At 42.2% G+C, this 12,862-nt stretch overlaps 1 protein-coding gene across 1 annotated transcript in view; it reads right to left on the reverse strand.

The window, feature by feature from the left end:
• The window catches only part of unc5db (unc-5 netrin receptor Db), a gene marked incomplete at both ends in the record, with an annotated part of 147,564 nt that extends 137,534 nt beyond the window's left edge, over window positions 1-10,030 (reverse strand). The window contains 2 exons of the mRNA XM_080499927.1: window positions 1,950-2,165; window positions 9,919-10,030. Coding sequence (XP_080356053.1) covers window positions 1,950-2,165; window positions 9,919-10,030 — 328 coding nt within the window. The remainder of the gene's footprint in view (window positions 1-1,949; window positions 2,166-9,918) is intronic.
• Between the last annotated feature and the right edge of the window lie 2,832 nt (window positions 10,031-12,862).

The raw sequence follows: 12,862 nt of genomic DNA on the forward strand, positions 1-12,862 counted from the left end.
TTTTTTTTTTTTTTTTTAAAAGAGTATTTAACATCCGTCCTCTCCATTTCCTTGAGCGACGACTCATGTGAAAGTGGCTGAATATGTGCTGATGCAATGCAGTATTCACCATAACCTCCATCCGACGCCGCCAGCAGCTTAAAATAAGCACATACTGCACATATTGCTGGACCCAGCTGTGATTAGTGGAGCTGCTCTGCCTTTGTTGGCTCTCAGGCTTAAACCATCTGAGACCACACCGATATTCCTCCCGCCGGTCACTGGAAGTCGAGACCTGCAGCCGTCTCCACGCAGCAAAACTACATTAATAGATCATCCCAGAACTGTCGTGTCCTTTTTTTTTTTCTTAATCTCTACATCAGATGAAGGTTAAAGCGCCACACACTTTACAAGGAGAGAAGTGAGGGCGTTTTACAGCCAAAAGAAAACCAACTTTTTCACCTCTATCGCGATGGACTGCACCGATATCAATAGTGGTTTTAATCACTGCTATAAGCATCGCGATACACAGTGAACACTAGAGTTATTCAAACAGAAAGTCACGCGCAGAAAGGGAAAACATGGCTTGATGACACAAAGAAAGAAAGTCACGATCAGTCGTCATGGAAACGTCACGGACCAGGTTTGACCACGAGCCCAACGGATCAAAAAGAATGAATTTAAACTTTGTTCTCCACCCAAATGAACCCAATAGATGGAAAAACACCTTCAGTCTACTTTCATAGGATCACAATTTAACCCACTTTATCAAACTTTCTTCCTGCTTTACAAACTTAAAATCTATTTAAATATTACTGGCATTGATTTTTTTTTTTAGACCAGTTTTCCAAAAATAGTGTCCAACTTCAGATTCACAATCTAATGCAATTACCTGTTGAAAAAAAAATCAGGTTTAGCTGACTTTTACTAATGTTTGAGAAGCACCAATGATATCTTTACAGACTTTAACCCTTTCATTGAGATAGAAATATTTGAATATATATAATTTAAACACAACATACTTTTTTGTAAAATGCAGGTAAATGTTATTATGTAATGTTATTTAATCCAAGTTTGTTGGAAGTTTCAAAAGTGACCAACATGAGACTATAAGTCACAACTTAGTTAAACTAGTTTAAAAAAAAAAGTGTTGAAACATGCTAAAATTCTCACTCGACATCTTCAAAAAGCTTCCACACTCCTGATGTCTCATCATATGGTCCTGCAAAAAATGTTTTCACCAGAAAGATGATGTTTTCTCCAGCGGTTATTGGCCTAAAAGTGTTCATTCTGAGGAAACGCATGAAGAGCTGGATGTGACACGTGATGTTTTAGGTATTTTAAAGTAGATTTAGTTTTTTTATAATAAACGTGAGCACGACTCGGCCAAAACACAATTTCTGTTTGTGCCAATTCAATAAAAGCAATGAAGCCCAACAAATTCAAGGCTACAAATTCAAGGCTGCAAATTCAAGGCTGCAAATTAGGCGGAAGCCCCACAGTCGTTCCATCCGTCAGAACCCCTTCAGCATTTTGTACAGTGATCAGAGAATGCTGTCGTCAGGAGGTTTTAGTCTGTTTGATATGAAACGACACCCACTGTTGTCCAACAGTTCATCTTCCATAAAGCCACGTGACATTTGAGTCTCGCCGTGACTCAACGCACTACAGTTACAAAACTCTTAAAAGTAGTATTGTACTGAATGTAGTCCGTCTTATCTCTGTGAATGTTTTTATTGTGACCTAATGAAAGGTTGGTCTAATGGCACAGAAACTTATCAAAAGGGAAATCTTGAAATAAAACCCGATTTCAACCCTAACCCGAAAGACCAATTGAGCAAATGCTCATTTCTTAGTAAATATATATGCAGCATGCTGTTGAAGTCAAGGTGGAGTTTCTACCATCCCACATGTGACCCGACTCCAGCCGGTGGAAACTTTGGGAGGAGGTAAACAAGAGGTTGTCTCACCAGTGTTGAGGTCCTTATACTCCTGGGAGAAGTGCTCATTCTGGTGCACCCACTCCCCGTTGCATTTGAAGAAGATCTGCAGGGCGGGCGCGGCGCGGCAGCGCAGCTTGATGGGGTTGCTCTTGACGATGTAGGCATCCTCCGGCTCCTGGATGAAGTGGGGCAGCGTGCCCTGCACCGAGGGCAGCGTGTCGGGCTGGGCATTACCCGTGGAGCCTGTAACAAGAAAAAACAAAACAAGTTACTTCAACATCCCACGTGTTTTTTGTTTGAGAAAGACGGCAGTCGAATGGACAAAAGGCGGCGTGGCAGCAACCAGCAACGGTTGCCGTTTTCAGCTGTGCATGCAATTTAGTTTTGAAGAGAGAGAGAGCAAAAAGAGAGGGAAAAAAAAAAAAGAAAAAGCATTCAAGTGCATTTTGTTTGACCAACAACAGCATAACAGCAACTGCTTGCAAATTTAAAGAGATTGCTCAGTGGACAGCCTTTTGAATTCCCCCATTCATCACGGGCGAGCATATTGCCGGAAAGGCAGAGTAGACACGGTGCGCAATTCGAGCAAAACTGTTCTCCTCAGAGCAATTTACAGATGAATGAAATCAGGACAGAACAAGTGGAGAGGAATTAGGAGGGGACTGATTACCCAAATTAAGGCTGCGGAGTCTGAATACGTCTTATCTCAGTCACGAGGCTCTGGATTTCGGCGTGGACAAAAACAGCCTTTGTGCCGGCGCTGACGTGTCACCGTCTTCAACGGCAATCCATGGCAGGTTAGACAACCCCCACCTCCCCCTCCTCCTCCTCCTCCTCCTCTCCACGTTAGTGTGGTGAACAGGCCCGGGCGCTGTTCATGCTTATTGTTCACGGTGGCTGCTCATCGATCGGAGCACAGTTTTAGTAACGTGGATCTTAGAGATTGCAAAAGCGTGACGTTGTTGTTTTTTGTTGTCATTTTGTGAGCTCGAAGAGAGGTCCCGGCCTCACACGGTCTTTCGCTCGCCTCCACTGGGTAAAGGAACAGAGAGCTCCGTGGGGCCGGGACAATGAGGAACAGGATGTTTGTGCTCCTGCCATCCCGGGGATCCTTCTCAGAATTACACCTCGGCCCCATCAAGGCAAGCTCCAGCTAAGCTATTGAGCACCGTAAAAGCCCATGAAAGCCATTATGCCCCCACCGGCAAATCCAATTCTGTCCCTTGAAATCGAATCGGCCCTCTCCCCACCTCTCTCAATCAATGCTGTCCTTGTTAAATGGGTAAATGAATGGATGCAGGTGTAAAGAGGGGCCACACATAAAACAAACAGGCAGGGAGGTAGATGAATGGGAAATATTACGCTGGCGCCGACGTACTGCAGGACAGGTGGACGTCTCTATCGCACCGCAGCCACATGCGCCGCTTTTCACTCGTTTGTACCACCATTACGATGCACGGTGCTCTTTGTGTTCGGCACTCTGATGTAATCACAGAGTCGAGGCTCAAAGCACAAACACGCCCACTACGGTACATATGCTGTATTAGAACAATCTCCCATTGGAAAAGCATTATGTAACATATGTGAATGTACTTGTTTCTGGAATCAAAGGTTTAATGAAGGCAGGGAGTAGGACAACAGCTCAACCCACAACCAGGGGATGTCTCTTTGTCTGGAGTCTGTCCTTCGGCCTGTCCGCTGTTGGTGACCCTGCCAGGAGCACCAGACTCCAGACACCAGATTAGCATTGGGGTTAGGCTGTAACTAAGAATGTACTCGGACAACAGGTGATGTAAAAGCATTAAAAAAAAACACCCTCAAACATCAGCAGATCTGGCTTGTTTTGGGGTTTGTTTTTTTTCACCAGCAAAGAAAAAGTCAAAGTCTACACACTGCCGCTGCTGCGCTCCAACGGTATCTTATTGGTAATTGCTGTGCAGCATTCCGATCAATAGTGTCTTCTCCAGGCACTTTCTTGGCTGCAGATTGTATTTTAAGCGCTCGCAATGCGTATAATAAAGAGCCTCCTGCTCTCTGACTCAGGTGTTCAGGTCTTCAAGCAGCGTGTCAACAAAAGGCTTTTTTTTGACACATCAACATATCATAAGACATGAAGGTTAATAAAAAAAGTTAAATGAATAAATGCCAAAGTAATGTTTATTGTTGATCTTTTTTTTTTTTTTTGGTTGAGAACTGTTTTTATGGAAGTTGACTAGTTTCCCCAAATGACCCCTCTATGCTGTTTTGTAAACTGCAGCGGATCGGCGGCTGGTCCTCGGTGTACTCTACTCCAAAACTGGATCAAGTGAAATCAAACATTTTTGAAGTGATAATACAAACGTTCATGTTGACAGTTTGCAAGGTCGTCAAGAAATGAATATTTGAAAGCTTTTATCGCTCCACTAGAGCCGGGTTTGTAATGTAATGTCAAAAGGTTGTTGGTACATAAAAAAGAGTTCTTGAACAATTCAATATGCAGGGTTTTTTTTTTTTCACTGCACAGAAATGTTACTTGAACCTCTTCAGTTCTTCGTTTGCTTAATTTATTTACTTCCAAAAGGCAAATTTAACTGAAGTACAGTGTAACTTTGTGACCCTGTCGATTTATGTACGTCGTAGCAGTTGTGAACTTTGATTCAGTGAAAAGCAACAGTCCTACTTTATTCGGTATGACTGTATACAGTCATACCGAATAAACTTATGAGACTGCTGAAATCTGGAGAAGCCTCCTATAGAGACAGACACCTACACACAGTCTCACACTCGTGAGTCACGGCTTAGCCAAACATGAAGATGCTGAGAGTTTCATTGTGAGTGAGCAGGAATAAAACAGATCGGACGCAGAGATAAAGTTGAGCGGTTGAGAGATAAAAACCATAGACGCCAGGTTTAGACGGCTTGGCCATGTGCTGAGGAGAAATATTCGATATATTGGACAAAAGGATGTGAAGGCTTTAAAGACTTTAAAGAAGACACAGAGAAGGCCGGTGCAACATTAAAGGATTAATTAACTGCCGTTAATTGAGAGTGGAGCAGCCAAAAGTTAAAGATCCATGGGTTTGGATTGTGGGGAAAATGATGGAATACATTGAGAAAACCCAAAAAAGAACTGTAGCGTGTCGCACCTATTTACCACATCACGGCCGTGCTACTTTGCAGGCGCACTACAGCTGTCGTAAATAGTTGTTCTGCACATGCTCAGTAGATGGACAATAAGAACAACGTAATAAAAGTAATAAATGACTTATATTTCCTAATGAAGACGTTAAGAACGTTAAGTTAGAGTGGGTGTCGAGAAACATTTCAGACTTTTTTTTTTTTTTTAAAAGCCTCGTCAATAGCAGCCTGATATTTATCAGTATTCACAGCCACTTCCAGCACACTTTATCTTCTCGTGGACTCCTGCTCAATGACGCTTCCTTCTTCCACATTCTGAAACATGGCACGGTGCCGGCCACTGCAGCCCATGTCGCGGTCAATGGATTTCTCATTTTTCAACACAGGCGGTTTAAAATGACTTTAAATCTCCAAGTATTTCACACTTGCCTTCAAAGTTTCAAGAAAAAAAAATATCCAGCAATTCCATTCAATTCGCACCTTTCGGGCCCGCGTTACGGAGGATATTTCTACTTTAATCGATTTCGCTGGTCACAACATTACACCGATGGAAATATTTAAGGTGCTTTTCATAAAAGCTGAAAGGTGTGCTGCTGGGGTTGCAGTGACCAGGGCGACACATGTGGATTCTCTGCAGGCGCTCTGTTATCCGAGCGACACGTGTTGCCACCAGCGGAGGGCAGACTGATCAATAAAGAAAAAGCCATGTGAGACCTACATCAGTTGCTCACTATCTGCCCTTATCTTTATGATGGTAATTTATACAAAAAAAAAAAAAAAAAAGTAATTCAACATTCACATGCTGTGGCCCGCTCTTGGTTATTTCCTGTGATTGGATTAGTCGTGGCGTGCTGGCTGGTGGCATGAATGTCAGCTGGGAGCCACAGCGGTCGCCGAGCCCCAGCGGAGGCCACCTCGCTGACGGAGAGTGCCGGAAACCAGCGCCTGACTCCAGGGGGAGCAGTGAGGGGGCTCACATGTGCCCCCAGAGTGATGTCATTCCTCTCTGCACCCCCCCCCCCCCCCCCCCCCCCGCCTCGGGGTCGTGTCGAGCTAAAAGGGAAATATTTAGATGAAAATTCATGGTAATTATCTAAATGGCCGGGGGAACAGATTAAACTCAGGACTCCAGTCATATGTGAAGGAGGAAGATGACACACACACACACTGGGGCCTCCAGTGACATTTCAGACAAATAAATATGCAAAGTTCGAGCAAATTATCTTGACAAGCGACTGAAAAAGTGAAGAAAGTAGATTGCAAATGATGCACTGACACATCTGTGCTCAAAAGTATGTAAATTATAATAATAGTTAATCTCCAAAATTGAATGTTTTCTCATTTAGGCTAGACATTTTTTTAGCACGGCTTGGCTTCACTTCGTGTTTCCCCAACTTCTTCTTTGGAGAAAATGTGAAAATGTCCACAAAATAATGACAAACATGCCACCTAGTGGCTGCAGACGTTTACCTTCCAACTGTATTTAAAAAAAAAAATTTGAAGGGAGGGGAGTCCAATAGAAAAACGAAAAATTAGAGGGTCAAGCACTTAATAAAAACCTTTAAAACTTAATATTTGAATGAAAATTAGACCCCATTTACAAAAGGGTCCTTTGTCATGACAGGGTGCACACCGACGTTGGGCTGTTGTCGCTGATCAGATTACAACAAATCTAAAGCTGATTGTAAATCACTCATATAATGAACTTTTCCACATTAATTCTTAACTCTTATGCAGACAGACTGTAAAAAAACAACAACACAACATTTCAAATGGCACCATTGCATAAAAACAGGAAAACCTCCAAGAACAACTTTGTAATGAGATCCAATGTTAGAAAAATCACTGAATGACAGGTGGAAAAAAAACAAACAAAGTCACGTCAGACTGTTTTCAGGTGCAGATTAAATGTCTTTCTTGTGGCGACACACCGCTGGATGACAGGCCAGAAGATGAGTTTGGGGATTGTGTACAGTATGAAATCAATTCATTATTAGTTCTGTCTGCGCAGAAGACCTCAGCCCGGTGCACACGTCTGATGCAAGACTCCCGTCAGATTTTTAATTCCCTTGCCAAGCCCGCTGCCACCCACGTTGAATTTAATGCATTTACGGCAATTTGCATAGCGTTATCATACATCGAATGAAAGGATCAGATGGAAACAAGAAGAAGAAGAAGAAAAGAAAAAAAAAATGCTGCGCGGGAATCAAAGTTCTTCATGATCCCCACCCGAATGTTTGAAAATCACAGCCGGAGTAGCAATTTGAGCCGAGGTTTAGCTCTGGGAGGAGCCGCCGTCCTTCTTTATCCGCGCGTCTATATGTGACCGCATGTGGAGGCGAGCGACTGCTCCCGCGACCACAAGCTGTTTCCTGCATGTTCACACCGAGATCGTCTTCATCTCTGGTCTCTACTGTGTAAAACGGAACACTCCCTGCATTGGGAAAAACTAAATTTTTTTCCATTCTAACGAGGAATGCTTTGACATAAGCTTGCGGGTTAATTATCACTCTCGTGTTTCAGCAAACTGTTGGATTTATATAAAGCGTGTAAATACTTTGTCTAACCCGGTGCGCCCTGTGCCTTTTCCACACCAATACGTGGGAGAGCTATTTTCAAAAGAACATTGTCATCAGCATATGGAGAAAGTTTTTTTTTTTTCCCTCCAAAGTTTCTCTGGCTGTGCGTGCCATAATAAAAAACCCAGACAGCAGAATGTTAGTCATGCATCATTTTGTAACGGCGGATATTAGCGTCAGACTGCCACAACACCATAAGCAGTATTTAAATTTTGCTGTATAAATAAATAAGCACAGTGCCTGCGAGTGGTGTGGATAAATAATGGCCACTATTAACTCTAATGCAATTTCGACAAAACAATGAGCATTAAATCTGCTTTTTAAATAACCCTGTAAACAGGAAGTTGGATCATTTAGGGAGACGATTACAGCAGCGGAACAATAATTCACAAGGCTCCCCGCTTTTTTAATATAGATTTGACTCAAAGTTATGACTCAAGCCGAGTTATTGCATCTTCTTCTTCGAGTTATTTGAACCATCGTGATGCCAAAATATGAAAAACAAGAAGAGCGGCATGTCGGCGGTCAATGCACCTTCATTAGGTTTTCCACATTATGCATTTTGAAGGTTTTCATCCAATTATAGCCACAGTTCCCTGACAGGTGAACCTGAATCAACACACGAGGACACATAATGAATGCACAAGCCCCGATGCAGAGTAATAGTTCAGTACACGCACATGGAAAATTAGAGGTGGTGAACCTTTAAAAATTCTGCTCCTGTTCAGTTTCCATCGACGTTATTCGGCTATTTTCTCAAGCTGCCATCAACAGCATTAACCAGGCTTTAGAGCTGCAGATAAAAATATGTTTTACAGCTGAAAAGCTCTGCAGTGAGAAGAAGAGAAAAAACAAAAAAACTCTGCAACACAGCTGTCCTTTAATGGTTTCTTCTATTATTTATTGGGCTGTCCCAGAGTTTTCTGTAACTCTGCTGTGAGAGGAACGTTTGGACAGATTTTGGGACAGACAATAAAAAAAAGGCTCATAATGAATTATTAAACTCATTATTTTCTTCCCTAAATGTTTAATGATTTGATCTCTGAAATGAAAAAACTTTAACATCTTCTGATGTGTTGTAGAAACTCTTATTGGAGGTGTGTAGCAACCAGTAATGTAATAAGTATGCCATACTCCAATGTAATGAAGCCAATAAAATCACAATTTGGGCATTTTTCAATGAATAAAAGATAATCTAATAGGTTTTGCATTGTTTTAAAGGTAATGAAGTCTATAAAATAATTATTTTGGCTTTTATAAATGTCATAAAGGTCAATCTAATAGTTTTGCACTTTTTTTATGTGAAAAGGTTAATATAAGGTAACATTTTTGTCTATATATATATATATATATATATATATATATATATGGCCAACATTCACCAATTGGATTCAATACATTTTAGAAAATCCTCTTCCAAAGTCTCAGCTGGAAAAAAAAGTAAAGACGACGGCAGAGTTTCAGTATCAGTTTAAAACTCAATATTTCACATCCTTATGATGCCATGGAAAGCTTCACTAAATTAGTAAATTCATATGTAAATTCAATTAAAAAAAAAACTTATAATCTTATATAATTACCGTATTTATCAAAATAAGGAAACAGCAGCGTTACGCACTGATGGGATTATATGTCCATTATTAAAATTGTAAGCCCCCTTTATTTTTGTTGTTAGTTAATTACTGATCATAAATGTCAGAAACGGAAGCGTGAAAGCCCGTGCCGACAACAGATCGAGCAGGCTTTCACATTTTTATATGAATTCACGCTCGTAAAGACGAAGCTGTTCACGCAGAGAGAAAGAGGCTGCTTCGACAGCGTTTAAAAGCACTGACACACGTAATGGTTAGGGCACGCGTTTCTCCTCCACGCTGCACCCTCCTCGCCACCGAGCATCCCCGCTCTAATCAGCTAATTGCTGCTGTGATGTATAAAAATAATCTGACCCGACTGAGCATCTTTTTCCTTCACTTTGTTTTTTTTGTTTTTTTCTTTTTCCCCTCCCCCCTCATTGCACAACAACTAATGATGTGCCTCGTCCTTTTTCTCTTAACGTTTAAGCATTCAGCACATTCAAAAGGTAGCGGATAATTGGAACACGGCGACAATCCACGCTCCATAAACTTGGGAGCGGTGGTGTTGCCCGCTCCGCCCGTGATGGATGCTCATAAATATCGGCCTTAATGAAGGAAATGACTGCGGCGCCGATAAGTCACTTATTTCCTCATTACGCTGGTTAATTTTAACACGGCCTGTAAAAGGCTCCCTCACCCTGCTTGCTGCCAGTCAGGGGTTTCCACCTGACTCAGTGTGGCAGTCGGCGCCGCGGACCTGCGGCTGATAAATGCCCCAGGTATCAATCTGCATGCAGCAGAGGCTGGAGGGGGTGGGGGTGGGAGGGGGGTCCAACATGGCAGCAGTGGTGTTGGCCCGGGCAGGCTGACAAGGCCCTGAAGCCAGGAAAGGGGGGGGGGGGGGGGGGTATGTTGTACAAAAACAGATTCAAATCAACAATCTCTCAAGAGACACGCCAGGGCAATCAGCATCACATGACCTGCTTGGATATGCAACGTTGGCTTTGGATTTTAATGAAGGCGCGACGAGTCGAGGTGCCACAAAAGATCTCGAAGGAAAAGTACTTTACACCTCAATGTCTTCAAGTGAAAACTTTCATGGTGTTTTCGGTGTTTGTTTACATGACAACCGTGCTCAGGCCTACTGACAACTTTTTGATAATGGCTTCCAAAAAAAAAAAAAAAAAAACTCTTCACAACATTGCTACTCATCATCATAAATACTTGTTCTGCACATGCTCAGTAGATGGACAACGAGATTCGCATTCCTTTATTTTGGTGAAATCTGTGTTGAGGTCATGTGTGAGACAGGTCGTCTGGATTGCCAAACCCAAACATGCGCAATACCTGATAAGCAGTACTACCATGAAACAAGTTAGCGACTCGCCAATTCAACTCAGGCTTTTCCCATCAGGATCGGTGCGAATTTACGTAAAAGGCAGTTTTCAGCGTCTGACCAGTCACAAACCTTGCAGAACTTCACTATGGAGGATGAGAAAATTATTCCTCAAAAAATATGAAGAATTCAAAGACTCAGACAAAACGTTAGAGCCAGAAAGGAATGCCAGAAGAAAATTTCGGACTCTCTGATGCTTTTATACTAGAGTTGAACGCGAGTTACCATTGTGATTTACCATGGTAAGAAGCTGACCAGCGTTGCCAGAGAGAAAACCCAGTTATCCCCGAAGATCCCTGAACTTCGTAGTACAGGCCTAAAGAGAAGTCTTTTGGGCTGCACCGAAATCAAACATGTTTGGAAACCGGGACCAGGAAGAGTCTCCAGATGTGCAGCCCGCGTGCTAAATGGGAGGATCGTTGTCCGAAACGTGTCTCAGACCGATGTGGGTTTCGGCAAAGCCCCATGAGGTTTGGATGCATCTTCATGTTTTGTACCAGAAATGACATTTGGTGACAGACTGATGAAAGAGGCTTTCATCTGGAGACCGTGAATCAAGTTTTTTTCAGTGTTGTGAAGGAGCCAAAAGCAAAAGTTCAGGATGTCATGAACATGACCAGGATGCATCCTCATGGGGCAAGAAGCAGCCACAGTAAAACTTCATGGGAATCTGCCCATCTGTTCGTTTGCCACGGCGACGCCAGCGCCTGCAGAATGCGTTGTAATTATGTCGAGCCATCCATTTCCCCTTGACGATGGATCTTCAGGATCCACTGTGGCATTCATGCTTCTATTCCGAACAGCCGACCCACAGATGCAAACAGATGGCACATTGTACATTTCTGTGATGTTTATCGTGTAACAGAACCTTTATACGTTTAACAACATGCTGCGAGCTGAGCGAAATGCACCGCTGGGATTATTGTGGTGGTATTTTTTTTATCAGATGATAGTTCCTGGTTGTCCAGGAAATATATGGGGGAGTCAGAATTGCCTCACCAACTGACATATGCCGCAAGGACAAGCTGTCTCCAATACTTGTGACATCCTTCGTCCATTCGAAGGTTTTCTGTCCATGCCGCATTCGGAGAAAAATCTATTTTCTTGGGAGTATATTGAGCCTTGCATATAGCTGCATTTGTAGTTGTACAAATTTTGCAGTAGAAATACAAGTTTCTTTATTCAAAACAAACATCCTAATGATTCCACCCCCCTAAAAAAACAAAACACATCAAGCTGCCTGCCTTTTGCAGAAATGGAGAAGCAAGTATGGGTCAACATTAATGGGACTTGTATGCTTCAGTTTATCAGTGGCAACATGAAGCTTACAGAAGCTTTTTACTTAATTGCCCATCGGTTTATATTGTCAGTAGCCATGGGGCCACACCCCGGGACCCGCAACCCATTAACATTAAAAACCTTGAGCGACAGACCCACATGAGGTCCAGACCAACAAAGTCCAAGAAAACGTCAAAGAGCTGATTAAGCTACTTCGATTACGGGCGAAATGTCTTCCAAGACATTAAATGGAGTCGCCCTGATTCGATACTTCTAATAGTCCAACCACTTACTGAACCAACATTGAAAACAGATCATATTTCCAAGGTCGGAGGAAACTAGAAAAGAAGCATCAATAAGATTCTCTTGGATGAACTCACTGAAAGCCTTGACGAGTTCTTCTCGTGGCTGGCTAATAGAACTGAAGTATGGCATTGGGTCATATTGTCCACCCGTGGGATTGAGTGCAGCTTGGATGAAACTATATTAGGAAACTATAACGGTTGCCAGAAGTACCATAAGAAAAGCCATGTGAAATGGAAGAAAGTTGTCTTGGCATTTTCTAGATTGAGAACCTAAGACAGATATATTTTCTTGACCATACCTCCTTCTTTGTGGAAAACACTTGTGGGCAGTGAAGCATTGGAAAGAAAATTGGTAGGAAAATTCAGATTTACTTCACAATCTCAGATTAGGTTAGAAATATTGACCTGATTGCATGGTTTATGTATCTAATAGCTATTTTGGTTGTTTTCACGGAGGTGCAGTGTCTTCATAATAGTTCATAATTTACGTGCTGCTATTGATTGTCTTATCAAGCTTTGATTGTTTTTGTTGAGGATGCTTTCCATCTCAAGGAGCTATACTTTTATGAAACTCATATTTGAATCACACCTTTTCTTCTCACCTGAAACTGTGTCTTTATTCTCAATACACACACTTGAAATTGGTGTATTCTTTGCAGAAGGATACATGATGAAAGGTTCTTGTTGCTGC

This window comes from Blennius ocellaris, assembly GCF_963422515.1.
Source record: "Blennius ocellaris genome assembly, chromosome: 7".
Classification (NCBI taxonomy): domain Eukaryota; kingdom Metazoa; phylum Chordata; class Actinopteri; order Blenniiformes; family Blenniidae; genus Blennius; species Blennius ocellaris.